Source organism: Cornus florida, unplaced genomic scaffold (genome assembly GCF_030987335.1).
Source record: "Cornus florida cultivar Cherokee Brave unplaced genomic scaffold, ASM3098733v1 CherokeeBrave_3.0.0_Hap2_Chr05, whole genome shotgun sequence".
Lineage (NCBI taxonomy): Eukaryota > Viridiplantae > Streptophyta > Magnoliopsida > Cornales > Cornaceae > Cornus > Cornus florida.
The window spans coordinates 66,241,282-66,256,521 of record NW_026775575.1 but is presented as its reverse complement, the minus strand read 5'-3'; the positions used below and the strand labels follow the sequence as shown (position 1 = coordinate 66,256,521).

The 15,240-nt window shown below is 36.1% G+C and overlaps 1 protein-coding gene across 1 annotated transcript; it reads right to left on the bottom strand.

Moving 5' to 3' along the window:
* Positions 1 to 9,073: 9,073 nt before the first annotated feature.
* Positions 9,074 to 11,863, bottom strand: LOC132309396 (disease resistance protein RUN1-like). The gene is made up of 5 exons (XM_059807710.1): positions 11,364 to 11,863; positions 9,810 to 10,899; positions 9,343 to 9,627; positions 9,139 to 9,255; positions 9,074 to 9,103 (listed from the first exon to the last, which is right to left on the bottom strand). Exons 1-5 carry the CDS (start codon positions 11,861 to 11,863, stop codon positions 9,074 to 9,076), a joined length of 2,022 nt encoding a protein of 673 aa, XP_059663693.1.
* Positions 11,864 to 15,240: the final 3,377 nt, after the last annotated feature.

Below are 15,240 nucleotides of genomic sequence, written 5' to 3'. Positions count from 1 at the left end.
ATTAGAATTGATCTTGTATGCATGTTAATTCAGAGTTTAAACTATATTATGTGTTGTTAATTGAAATTGATTTATTGTATCAATTGTTTCATCATATATGTTTTAATTGTTGTTAATGATGCATACTGGGTTTATATGAGTTTCTGGGATAATTTTGGGACATAGGTTGGACCCCTAGGAACCTGAACAGAACATTATAAAGGGTTTTACACATCGCCGGAGGCGGAGAAGATGATGGGGTTTAGCATACAGAGAGAGCCGGCTCCCTCCTTAGGGGAGGCAGTTCCCCTACTAGTAGTACTCCTATGAGTGTATTTTTTATATTTTTGGAACTTCAGGAGCTAAAATGTGGTTCTGGACTATAATGGGGGGTTTTAAATGATTTAAATAAACATGTTAAAATCCTAGAATTGTTAATCTATGCTATTATACTAAGATATTGGACATCATGAAATTTTAATACTGATTTGCATGCTGTCAATGATTATGGAGGATTTAATTACTGGTTGTTGTTCTAGCAAGTTAAATGGATTAATATGAATATACTCTTAAATATTTCAATATAATGTGCTCAGTTATTTATATGATTTTCATTATATCATTCTCTGGATTTTAATTGATAAACTACTTAATTTTGTTTTATCAATTATTAAATTTATGGATTATATGCACCGGTATGAGACGGTGGCATATTAGAGACGAATTAGCTCAAAACGCTAAGTCCTACCTATTATAATATAAGGGAATGGATTTACTACAATAATAAGTCATACTTATATTCGTGACAGGTCAACGAACAGTTGAATGACATACCTTGGTTTTAGATGAATTTAAATATATGATTATGATGCCATGATATGAGCTTGAGTCGCATGATCAATGGTTAAGGAGCGTATATGCAGTGGGATGCATAGCTGGCTATGATAGTTAGTGGTGTATCCTGTTAGGTTTAGATACTCATGCCCACTTTAGGTGCGTTTTGCATGTTACCTTCTAGTTAGGTTGAGACCGCCTTGTAATCCAGTGAGAGTCCTATAGTGTGTATTTATATACATATGGACTATTTAGCTATTGTTGAGTTGTCTAGGATTTATCTGTGTATCGGGTCTTTGTTTAGATTGTAGTAGAGTAGAACTTATTCGTGGGCCTGACCTACCATTATTTTTCAGGTGTTTGACAGTTCCAGGTTTAGAGCTTATTCATGCTGGGCAGAGACAGTCTCTCATTCTTTCGACTACGTAGGACTTTTCTTCATGTTTTAGCTATGGATTTTGTTTCAGTTTTTATTTCTAGTTGGGGTTATTATTAGGGGTCCACTAGATGGATTCCCAAGTTATAATAATATTTGAAGTTTTAGAAATATTGGATTGTTTTATTATTATTTCGAGGATTTATTATTTAGATTTCTTCCAGCTTATTTAAATCTTTATTCTTTAAATTCTTCTTGTATTCTATGCTTGTTTATATACTTAATTGTTTGGTATCCCTTGGATCTGTACTTAGACTTGATCACCCGTGGCTCTAGAATCGAGGGGTATCACAATGTTACTCATCTATTGGGTCTGTATGTTATTGGTGGAGAATTTTCTATGCCTTTCAAGTTGGATGCGGCAGAGCAAGCCATCCTCGAGGTTTTAGAGGAGGGATTAGAGAAGACAAAAAGTTATGGATCCTTTTTTGGACCAAAAGGTGGCCGGCGCGAGGAAAGGAATGAAGGTGCTAGAAAAAACATGACTAGGGCTTGGATCCGGTATTTTTTCAAAGACTTTCAACCCTCGTTTAAAGGTGACAAATCACAGCACCCAGCGATCGATTGAGATAAAATTAGACATCCTGCGGAGTTAGCAGCGGATGTGTTATGTTGGCAATCGAAGTACATTTTTCCTAGGACTTCGGACGATGCTTCGCTAATCAGGTGGTGCCAGATAGCTGTTAAAATAGCCAGTGGTGTTGCTCTCCCTTTAGGACCTCTATTTTTGGGTACATTATACCAGCGATTAGACATGGTGGCAAAAGATTTCATACGATCAATGGGACGATATCCTATGGTGTCGTACTTGGCCACTGGATTTCTACAGATGTTCTTATATGAGCGGTTTCCCTCTTATGGTCCCTGCCTCTGGAATTGGGAGACCCTGAAGGGGCGCGAGGGAAGCGTTGGATTGGTCGTATATGGCAAGTTCCTTTAAGTTATGTGATTTACTCAGAACTAGAGTTCATTTTTAGGCCGTACAAGGACAAAGTGGCTGGAGTAATTGATGTACCGTTGTACTGGGAGGAGTAGAGGGTGTTCAACCAGAGTCAGGAGCCCTGCAATCATAATGAGCAATCTTTTGCATTAATGGTGACTCCATGTTATCTGCCTGGTCGATTTGAGCTGGGTGATGTGCTGAAGGTATACAATCCCAAGCGTGTGACGAGTCAATTTGGGTTTGACCAAGGTGTGCTAGGGGCATGCGACCTTGTGGAAAAGTATGAAGAGTTGGAAGAGACTTTGTATCGATTCTCAGTTTAGTACGATTTGTCAGACGAAGGTATGGACTATGCTGTGATTCCCTCTCGATCTTGCTTGGGTGATATTACAGAGGGCTATCGATTATTCTGGGAGCATTGTGTGGAGAAATTCAAGATATTTTGTTTACAAGTGCCCCAGCCATGTGAGTCTGTACCAATTTACAAGGATGATGTGTCCTTGCGCTTGCCGCACGTGGGAGTGCGAGGAAATTGTTCGATCATGGCACCATTAGCTTCAGAAATGGGTAATCTCAGAGTGCTCAACACCCAATAGTCTCCTCAAAACCACCAACAATGCAATCAATCATTAATACTTAACCAACTACTTAAACTACTCTTTCTAAGGCGATCTACATCACTAAACAAGAAAACTTCATGTTCTAAGTTCAACATCATTATTCTCCTCATTCCTTTTTCGACATTACCACCATTACCATCACTACCCCATTACCCGTCAGACCGAACACTTACCAAAAGAAAACACCAATAAAATGCTAGAAATAAATGCAATTACATACCTTTGACTACCGGGGGTCCCTCTGGTGGCTCAACAGGAAAAATGACCTGACTGACCATATGACCCTGAGTCTCACATTCCTGTGACTCTCCAAGCTGAACACCAATTTGTGATACTGAAGGTCGAGTCAGTCCTTGCCTTGAACCTACCCGCCAACTAGAGTTCCACCTCTCTTGGGACAATCCTTCTTCCTATGATCAGGCTGACCACATATAAAACAAACTCCAGAACTAGGCCGACTCCAAGGGCACTCTACTTTTAAATGACCTATCTGCTTGCACCTATAGCAAGCCTTCTCGACCTTAGGGGATGTCTCCAGCAGTGACGTAAAAATAACCGGAGAATGAGAAGAATCACCCTTTAACATCTTTCGTACATGACTCTCGGACAACATCTCTACCTCCTTAGCCTGACTCCATGAGCCCCTATCTTCCTGTCTGTCCATAACCTCTGTTCTCCCTAACTGTACCATTGACCTCTGAGTCTCTATGACTACTGCACGTACAAAGTTTGTCATGGCCTCAACCAAATTCTTAACCAAAAGGTCCTAATCAAAGAGCTCGTCCTGCTCCCCACTATCATCTGCTTCTCTACGTCTCTTCGGAGGCATGACTCTATAAATGGCAAGAAAAAACTCAAATACAACACAATCACGCGACTCTAACTCAAAGCTTTGGACACTCACCTAACTCAAAACTGAGATACAACATTTAAGAACACACCAAACAACTTACCCCATAGAACCGTACCCTTCCCAAGCGTGTACACCTATCACAAAATCGTATATAAAACCGCATACTAACCAGTTCTAAGTATACATGACGTACGACACCATCATCATAACTTAAGCCTATAATGGGTGATCAAGTCATGATTTCTTAACATGGAAACACATAACAAATAAACATGTTTTCACTTAACATATACGCTTCATTTATATATACCGACATCTAGACACGTAAGCACATAGCAAATAGGAATGCCTTCAAAACTGTAAACATATAAGCATGTGATCACATAAGCAAATAAACAAGTAAACAAGTAATCTAGTAAGCATGTTTCTCAAACATTTAAACACTTTAACACGTAGCACATAATCATGTAATTCAACTTCCCCATGCAAGCCTAAGTAGGCCTCTACCTGTCGTCCTAATGGTATTCGAATCATTGCTCTGATACCAATTTGTAATGATCCTAAACTGAAACCAATTATATATAAAAAAAATTCGGCATGACCTCTACTAAAAAGGGTCCTACACCAACCTGCTTAAATGTATAAAAATGTAATGGCCTCTCTTGGACCTTCAAAATTTATTTAACCTATCCCAGCACACAATGCAAATAATATAAAATATTCCCAAAGCAACAACATCAACAACCTACTCAAAATTAGCCCATCATCATCATCCTATTCATCCAGAATAAAGGAGTACTTGTCTTATACATAGTCTTATGCTCACATACTAGAATTTTACTCTAATTACATCTACTTACAATTCATGAATATAATTATAATAACAAGATCTATAAGTCTCCGTACAGAATACAATATACTAAGTTTTACAAAAAAAAAAAAAAAAAAAAAAAAAAAAAAAAAAAAAAAAAAAAGAAAAAGAAAAAGACTTGAATATAAAAATAGCAAAATGATCTTCTTATCCAAATTAGGCATGTGGTGGAACGTCATCCACCACTTCTTTCCCATCTCCTGAAAAATGTTAAAATAATAGAGTGAACATAAAACTCAGTAGATGGTGCTTAAGACATACCTCTTGTGACTCCGTGAATCCAAACAATGAATAGAAATAGGAAGCGGGGTCATACTATGCTGGGAATGAATACAACATTAATTCCAATTCCAAAATAACAATGCTATGCCATGATATGTGATGTCATGAATGTCACTCCCCATTTTCAAAATCCAAATCCATCACTTTTCAAACCGTTAATATAACCCGTCCGTTGGTGACTCCGCGGCGACATGAGAGAAGGATTGGCTACTATCCCTGACTGTTGGTACCTCCGTGGCGTCATTTGGGGCCTAGATAGCTCAAGCACGCTATGTCGATCTCCCTAATTCCCTCTACGTTATATTAACACCACGACCCTTTGGTAACTCTGCAGCGACCGGGTTTTCTCAAAAATCATTTTATCAAAATTTCTTCCCAAAAATCCCTTTCACTTTCATTTCAAAACACTTTTCTTTTTTTCTTTCATGTCCAATGCTATAGATGCATGCCATGTATTTTTCCAATAGTATAAAAATAGAGGAAATTTACACTTCACAATTTAACATGCTTCTTCATAAAAATTTCTAGGAAAATAATAAACACGAAGGCATAGAAATTAACATTTAGGCATGCTGCTCACATGATACCATCAACACATATAAGCATAAACTTTCTATTATAACAATTATATTATTTTCAAGGCAAATAATTTAAATAAGGCATGCTTGACAAAAAATTCTAAAAAATTTATACGTGCTTACATACATTATTTCTAGCAATTAGTAATACAATAGGTATAGGGAATAAACACTTAAGCATGTTTTTCATACACATCAGTTAATACATAAAATCAAGAACTTTATACACCACAATAAAATCATTCTAGGGTTAATTAACATCAATTAAACATATTAGCAACAATTAATAAGAAATTGACTCACAAAGAAACAAAAAATTGGGAATTAGAAACCCCTACCTTAATTTAAGCCAAAAACCCCCCAAATGGGTCTCAAAACCGAATTCCTAGAGTGCACTAAAATTGAAATTGCTTATATAGATATAAAGATCCATGTTCTTTGAATTGCCACAAACGACAATTAAATATACCAAGAATTGAGGAAGGAATCAAGGTTTATAGCCATGATAGAAAAAGAAAAAAAGAAGGCAAGGAAATGGGGTGAGAGAGAGACTAGTGGCCGGGGAGGGGGAGGGAGAGAGAGAGAAAAAGAAAGGTGAGAAATGAGGTCTAAATGCCTCATGGTCCAATCTTTAACATGAATGTGGGTCCCACCAAAATTAAATTTATTTTATTTTTATTTATTTTCTTTTTTTACATCACATAAAAACATAAATACACAAAATATATGAGACCCACATAAAACACATTAAATAAAATAAATATGATACAAATGGACCCAACCAAAATCCCCACATGCAACAATTCTAGTAGCAGGTCCCACACGGGACCGTTCAACCCGAAAAGTGAAAAAATGCAAAAATGACAACCTTGCATTTCAAAGAGTGCTGAACTCAATAAAATACTCCAAACAACTCACCGACACACCCGGCACACCTCACGGTGTCCGGTATGCACAACGTGAAAAGACAAAAATGGAAAATGGAAAATGATGAAAAATGAAAATATTACACATGTTACCTTTTCCTTTTTTCCTGCCTAAATAAAACTTATATATGGTTCTAGCTATACTGACAGAGGAGAAAAATCTAGAAAATACACCAAATGCATAAGATCAACTTAATTCGAAAAAACATTCCCAAACTATTTGGTATCAGCTGAATGTTTCCTTTTTCATTGTTTAGCTCTATTAAGGCCGTAACTTACGTATTAAATTAATATTTTGCCCCATTCTTATAAAATTACTCTCGATGTGGACCACATCACTCTTTGTTACTGAAGCTATTATGGGTTTTCCCTCTACATGGCCAACCAATTTTCTCTTAATTGATTTTCTATTGTTTTGTCTTCCATGGATGCTACTTCAGCTGTTTCAAGAAGAAATTGAATGTAAGTCCAGGAGGGGGAAAAAAATGAAGAATTCATACAACTGCTTAATTTATAACTAAAGTGCACGTCAAAACTTGAAGTTCATTTTTTTTTTTTTTGGCAATAGTGATTGTATGTATAGTACCAAAGTTCCTTCTTATTTGTGCTCATTTTCAAGTGACCTACAGTGAGTTTAAAGCTCCGGTGAATTTGAAATAAAAACATTTTGAGTTTAGACAAACATTATCAATTCACATGCAAAAGTCTTACTTATACAAGCAAGCATGACAAGATCAAATCCTATATTGAAAAAATAAAAAAGCTATATTTTCATACAAATAAAACACATTTTCATCACAATTGAAATTCTTAATTACATTAGAAAACAAAAATGAAATTGACAACATACACAAATATCTCTAAAAGGATCGCTTTGCTGTTTCACAAAAATAGAACCGTCTTCTTGGATTTCTGTTAAAATGTAGCCTTGGGGTCTGCAATAGCTCTCCTCAGGACCCTTAATTAAGATGACCTATATAGATGAACAACATACAGAAAAAGCAAAAGAATGAGCAAAATCCAATACTATGGAAAGCAATTTCTTCAATTTTCCTTATAAACTTGTTATTCTACGTAAATTTCTTTTAAAATTTTCATTCCTAATTTTTTTTTTTTTGGTGTCAACTAGATTATAAATTCAATAAAATAGAAAGAATACTAACATATTAACTTGTGAAGAATGAAACCCCGGTTCAAATCTCACTGTTTTAGAATTTCTATGAAAATCACGATGGTGTGATTTTGACGATTTCGTAATTAATTTAAGTATAGAAAAATTAAATTTGAAGAGAGATGAAACTATAAATAATATTGAATATTTGCCGTACTAACTTGTGTGTGACACACCTTGCTCCAACGTCTCAACTTGCTCTTCCTCCTCCATAATTAGATGGATACCCAATTTTTTGACCTTCGTATTTTCTTCTGGATAGTAGTAGTATACTTCAGCCTGAAGGTAAGAGGCATCATCAGGAATATTGGGAAGGCCAATGGGTCTTCGTCGGAGCAAATCTTTAATTGGTCGATGAACTTTTTCAACATCGTCATAATATTTGGTTTTGTGAATGAAAATAACGTGATTTGACGGCACAATCTCTTCTACATCAATGCGGGTGTCATAAAAGTGGATCCCCGACTCACCAATGACATGGAGCTTAAACGATATATGTGAGGACGTGGTTTCACGGAGTCCTTCCAAAACAAGACAAAAGACAATTCCTTTGACGTTATTGTAAGAAGGTGGATGATCTACTCGGAAAAAGCGGCCTGATCCCTCAGCCTCACTCTTATGGTTAAACCATTGCGGAATCTCACTTCCTGGAACAATTATTGTACCCGTTTCCTGTTCCATTCCATGCATATATGAAGATCGTCAAGCTGATTTTTCATATCTATATACTACTATATATAAAGAGAGAGAGAGAGGAGGGATGAACCTGAAGTTGACTTTGTGATAATAGAATTGGCATGTTGTAGCAGTCTCTGAAGTTGAATTCCCGATGGTCTGGACTGCCTACACTTGGTGGAAACCAACACTGTTCCAATGATTTGCAACCAGTTGCATCAACACGCCTTATAGACGACGGAAGTGACATCAAGTTTCGGAGGCTTGTGCAATGTGTCAAATCCAGATCTCTGAGGTTTGTGAGTTGTTTGAAGCTTGCTGGTATGCTTGCGAAATTGTTTCCACTTAGATTTAAAGTTTTCAACAAGGATAGGTGGCCAAAACTGGATAAGGATTCTTCAGACAAATTGCATCTCCAGAGTTGTAAATGAATTAAATTGCACAAACCGCCTTGCAAATCCAGTTGCAAATAAGTTGAATTAGCAACATTTGTTCTCTTTCCCAGCTGGAATGATTTTGGCATCAATGAACTTCTCCTCTTGGGATATCCTCCTCTATCACTGAGATGGAGCGAAGTAAGATTACTCAAGTGTACAATGGATGATGGTACCTGGTTTATAAGAGTTCCACAAATCCAAAGGGACTCTAAATCCTTCATTCCAGAAAAAATGTTGTTTGGAATACTTTTAAGCTTATGGCAGTACATTAGTTCTAAACTTTTAAGCCCAGTAAGATGTTCCATTGATGAGGGTAAATCTTCTATTGCAGTAAAGCCTAAACAAAGCTTCTCCAAACTATCCATACCTTCCTGAACCTCTGGAAATTTCTCAAGTTTTGAGCAATGATATAGATCAAAATATTTCAAAATTTTCAACTTGATGCTTCCTCGGAGACGACTCAGCTTTTTACATCCAACGAGATCCACCCAGACAAGCCTCTCATGAACTCCACTGGAAAGGTGAAACTCAACTAGATTTCTACAATGTTTGAGATCTAATTCCTCAAGAAGTGGGAAATTGGACAGATCAGGAATTTTTTCCAAATATGGGGAGTCGCTGAAATTGAGATGTTTTAACATCCCCATAAACTGTTAAGCAAACAAGCAATGCAAGAAATAAATCAGTTTCAATACAACCAACAATACAATTCATATGTAAATAAACTGTCATCATACCTTGATGTCCATTGGAATTTGTTGGATTTGGCTACGAGGAAGGTGAAGTTGAACAAGATTTTCAGGCTGGAAATTGGATGGCAAATATCTTCCCCTGTAATATTCCCAATGAAGATAACATAATTCATTTGGAAGATATGTAAGGCGTCCATGAGGCTGTATGCCACTAAGTTTGAGCAGTTTAAGTCTCTTCATCTTCGCAAAGACATCAACATTTACATGTAACTCCTCTGGTAGATGGTGATGAGGTTTGTCTAGCATGATGCCTTTAATTTTTTCTGTTCCCTGATAACCAAGGCCATGGTATAAGTTACCACATTTTAAAGCCTAATTAGAATTATACAAGTTTTGCAACGGCTTATATGAAGAAATAAATAAATAAATAAATAAAAATAAATAAATGAGCAAAGCCTATGTTTTTTGAACTGCTTGCACGTGGAAAGAAAATTATATGTGGGTGAACATACCGTATTTTCTTTGAGTACTATATAGATATCTTTATGAGAGTACAACCTACTACGTTCGCCGGGATCATTAGGTGATTCTTGACGAACAATTTCCCAACCCATTTCTTGTATCAAATCATGCATCCACAACCTATTGTTGTGTGAGATAGTTATCAAGGACCGCTCCTTTAGAAATTCAATTCGCCCAGTAGTGTCCAATATACTCTTTACCTCATCTTCATGATACCCTTTAAAGAAACAAGGAATATCAAGGAATAGATCCTTCTCCGTATCCTCAAGGCCATCAAAACTTATCTTGAGAACTTCATAAATTTTTTTATTTGGAATTTTTTTCAATCTCTCGAGTTCTTTTTTCCAGTATTCTATGCTTCTTTTAAATAAAAGAGAACCCAAAACTTGAAGAGCTAATGGAAGGCATTGAGCATAATTAATTACACTTCGTGAGAGTTCCAAATAATTCTCTTCAGGGTAGTTTTTCGTGAAGGCATGCCAACTAAAGAGTTGAAGAGCTTCATCGTTATTCAACTGATCAACCGCGTAGATTTCATGATCAAGAACTTCACGCTGTTCCAACACACGTTTATCTCTAGTTGTTACGATGATCTCACTTCCAAAACCAAACCAGTCATTTCTCCCTGCTAAACTTTCTAATTGCTCCAAACTATTCACATCATCGATAACTACAAGAACCTTCTTGTGTTGGAGTCTTTGCTTTATCACATTGATCCCGTGGCCAACATCACATATATTTAAATCTCCTTCCTTTAGGATTTCCTTCAAGAGTTTTTGTTGGAGATACGCTAGACCATGTTCTTTTGACTCTTCTCTCACATTTGCAAGGAAACAATGACTTTCAAATTCACCAGATTTTCGGTTGAAAACAGCTCTAGCAATTGTTGTCTTTCCTATCCCGCCAACTCCATAAATCCCTACAATGCGCACATCCTTCTGCCCATTGTCTAGCAGAGTGATCACTTTATTTACACGAGAATCTATCCCCACCGGGAATTTGGTAACATCTAATGGTATATGCCTCCCCAATTTTTCCATAATCTCTTGAACAATTTTCTGAATAAATTGCGCCTCATGCCTATCAAGTCCGAAACATATTATAAAAAAAAAAGTCAAATGTGTGAGTTTGATTGTATCAATAATAGATAAAGATTGAAGTTAATATAATGCATATTTCTGTCAATTATAATAATATACGAGATAATATTGGTAAACAACTAAATTTATAAATCAAATTGATAGAATTGGCAGCCACATATAGTTGCCCAGGAACTTGTGCATATAATAATGGTTCAACAATGCATCCATATTCTGATATTCAGGTGAAGAATTCATATAGGCCCCAAAAAAGGGGGAAAAAAAAGTATGAGGAATTCATAGATATAACTACTCAATCTAATATAAAATAAACCCCGATCCACAAAATTGTTAATATAACTAAAGATGTTAATATCGCTGAAAACAATAAATAATAACAATACAGCTAAATACTGATAGAAAGATATTCAAAATTATAGTTTGAGTTGGAAATTAATTACGTACCCATTTGCAATTTCTTTTGGGTCGAACCCGCTTAAGTTTGCTGCCTCAACCAAAGCATTTCTCCAGCTTTGCACCTTTTGGTCGTCCTTCCCAAAAGCTTCTTCATGCTTGCGAAATGCTTTTCCAAAACTCTTCTTTTGTTTCCTTACTCGGGAGGGATCCACGTTGTAGAAGACGGGCAAAACTGTCTGTCCCATTGTGGTCTTGCATTGAATGATCTCCACCAGTTCATCCAAGCACCAAGTGGAAGAAGCATAGTTTATTGAGAAAATGATGATTGCAATTCTCGATTCCTTAATAGCCTTGATGAGTTCCGGAGAAATTGATTTTCCTCTTTCAAGTTTCTTGTCATCTTTGAAAGTGTAAATTCCTTTCTGTTCTAGAGCACTGTAGAGATGATCCACAAAGTTTTTACGAGTGTCTACACCTCTAAAACTTAAGAAGACATCATAATTCCATTGAGGAGGAGGGGGAGGAGGAGGAGAAGAAGAAGAAGCCATTAGCAGTTGGTGATTTGTTTGTGTAAAATGACTCAAAGCAATTTTGGTACTTCAAATGAGTCCTCTTTATTATATATGGGTGTTGATGTCGGTGTGTTATATAATACTCTGTTTTAGAGGATAAGTGAAGTTGCTGGAAACTTTCCACCAAACGGAGACGTAATGTAATGCAAGTGTTGGACATTCGCTTGCTAAACATGTTCTTCCCACCTTACCTGCAAAACTGTACGGGCTCTGAATTGTCGAATAACCCCTTCTCTCTCTCTCTCTCCTCTCTTCTCTCTCTCTCAAATAAGTAAAATAGTGAGCATCAAATGCTCAAACATCGAAGACGTGATATTTAAAATTAGGAACAATGACTGCTCGTGTCTGCCTATCATCCTGAAAGGCTGATAGCCTTCGTTCCAGCCCATCAAACATGGTCTCTCTCTCAAAATATAAGGGTATAATAGTATATATAGATTATATATATGCGATATATATGCATACACATGCACTTTTATTGAATGAAACAAGGAACTTTAAGATGCATGGGTCAACCAGAAAATTCTCCAAATGAAAGCAAGTGTTGTTTATATTTATTTTTTTATTTTTTATTGATAAAAAATTCACACACTCTTGTTTATTCTTCTAAAAATTTAAATATTTACTTTTTTCAATTTAAGAGATGGAGGAAATACTACTATCTAACACAATCTTAAATTAAAAAATATGTTTTAGTGTCTGAACTACACTTTATATGTATAAATTGGATACATTAAAAATTTAGTCTCTTTTAGGTGTAATAATAATCATAATAATGCATCCTCTCATAAACTTTCTAAGTTTTTATAAAATAATTCCTAAAAATAAACAACTTTTAAGATGCTTCTGCATACAAAGTCCTGTTATAAAATAATTCCTAAATATTTATTTTAGGAAGAACCTTTTTTTAATATTTCTTCACTAGTTACTTACCCAAAAAAAAATATTTCGTAGGGGTCGTGATATTCAGGCAGAACAGTCTGACCTACTTGCTAGGTAGAATCCAATTTGACATCATCTTACACGTTGTCTATTCATCCTATGTCCTTGGAACAAACTGATATGAAGACCGCCGTCACCCACACCCCACGTCATCAATCTCGACGTCCTCTTCATCATCACGGCTCAACACGTTGTCACTCTTGAAATTCAGAGAAAGAATGAGATTCAAAACTCAATTCGATATTATTTACGATGGCTTTATATTCAATTTATAAAATAATACCTAACTAAAATAGGTAACTAATTATACAATAATCGGGAAACTAATTACCTACCAATTAGCCCAAATCAAGGAGGAAATAATTCAATTTACAGCTGTATAATCCTGGATTACCAGAGGTAAAATCTCAACACTCCCCCTCAAGTTGGTGCATAGATGTCACACACGCCAACTTGTCTAAATTTTTTGAAAATACTTGAGTTGAGACTGCTTTGGTGAGAATGTCGGCTAGTTGATCCTCAGATCAAATCTTAGGCAACTCTACAATTTTTCCATCTAACTTCTCTTTAATGAAGAATCTGTCTATTTCGACATACTTCGTACGATCATGTTGAACTGGATTATGGGCAATATCACATGTTGCTTTATTGTCACAATATAGTCGAATCGGTTGCCTTGGTAGATAACCCAAATCCCGTAAGAGAAGTCTTAACCACAAAGTTTCACAAAGTCCAAGCGCCATACCTCTGAATTCAGCTTCTGCACTTGAGTGAGCAACAACATTTTGATTCTTGCTTCTCCATTTAACAAGATTACCGCCTACAAAAGTGAAGTAACCAGAAGTAGATCGCCTATCATCTATAGCTCCAGCCCAGTCAGCATCAGTATATGCATCTATGTTTTGATAACCAGCATTTTTAGTGAACAAAATTCCTTTTCCAGGAGCATATTTCAGATACCTCAAAAGGCGCATAACTGCATTCATATGTTGCTCTCCAGGATCATGCATAAACTGGCTAACAATGCTCAATGCATAAGCTAAATCTAATCTCGTGTGTGCTAAATATATCAATCTCCCTACAAGTCTTTGGTATCTTCCTTTATTAGCAGGTACTTGGTTGGACTCAACACATAACTTCAGTCCTTCTTCCATTGGTGTCTCAGCTGGTTGACATGCTGTCATGCCAGTCTCTTGTAATAGATCTAAGGCATATTTTCTTTGAGATAGAAAGATTCCTTAATTAGATCGAGATACTTCGATCCCAAAAAAATATCTCAAATGACCTAGATCTTTCATTTCGAATTCTGGTGACTTCCCAAGGGTGCGCACAAAATAATGCACAATACTTTGAGTTTAGAAATTAGTGTCAAGTGGACACCATAATTTAAATTTATAAACCGCTTAACACCTATACTATGTAGTATGAGTGAGAAGGGATCGTCCCAAGGGATTGAGGGTCGTACTAGGTTGAGGAATCAAGATTAGGGTTAGTAGGTCGAGTGATCAAAATAGTGGTTGATTGGTGGAATTAAACTAAGAAGCAACTTAAACTAAAGTAAACAATAATGCAATAAAGAGAATGAAAGAGAGAGAGAGATCTTGAGGTTTAGAGATCACCACTAAGCATAACTTTTCTACACCTTTAATGAATGATTAATGAGGGGAAAAACATGTATTGCAACAAGGTGTGTGTGTGTGGTTGTTCCAACAAGTATGGATGACAAATTAAGCATATATTGTCTAAATAACATGGTGGATAACACAATATATCAAATTAAGCCATTAATCCCTTCTTTAAGCTCACAATCTAAACACATCACAAGGTTAGAGATATATGTTACTTACTTTCATAAGTATGGAACATTAACAACAAGCATAGATTGTCCTCCCATTTAACAACTACACTACAACTAAGCTAATGACATGAAATTAAACTAAGAGAGAGATACAATCCATCAAGAAATGAGTATGAACCATCAAATAAACCACAAGAACATTCCATTAAGCACTATGTCTTGACAATCTCTAGATCTATAGCATCAATACACATAGACATGCATCAATAACACAAGAAATAGAGACAAACATATGAACATCTATTCTAGCATACATAGATATATGGATAGAATGAAATGATCAATTGGAAGCATTCGACCACATAAATCATTGAATAAACAAGATCTATATATATAAAAGTGTCAAGACATGAATCACAATACAAATCCCCTCAAAAATACATAAATCAAGAAGTAGAAAGCATGCTTAGGGATAACTCTAGCCCCAAGAGGATGTCTAGCCACTCATGGATGATGTCTTTCAATCCTCAAGGGCAAGCTCTATGGAAGAAATCTGCTCCTTGGTTGATGAAGAGTCTCCAATGGTGTCTCTAGCCTCCTCCTCTCCTTTGCT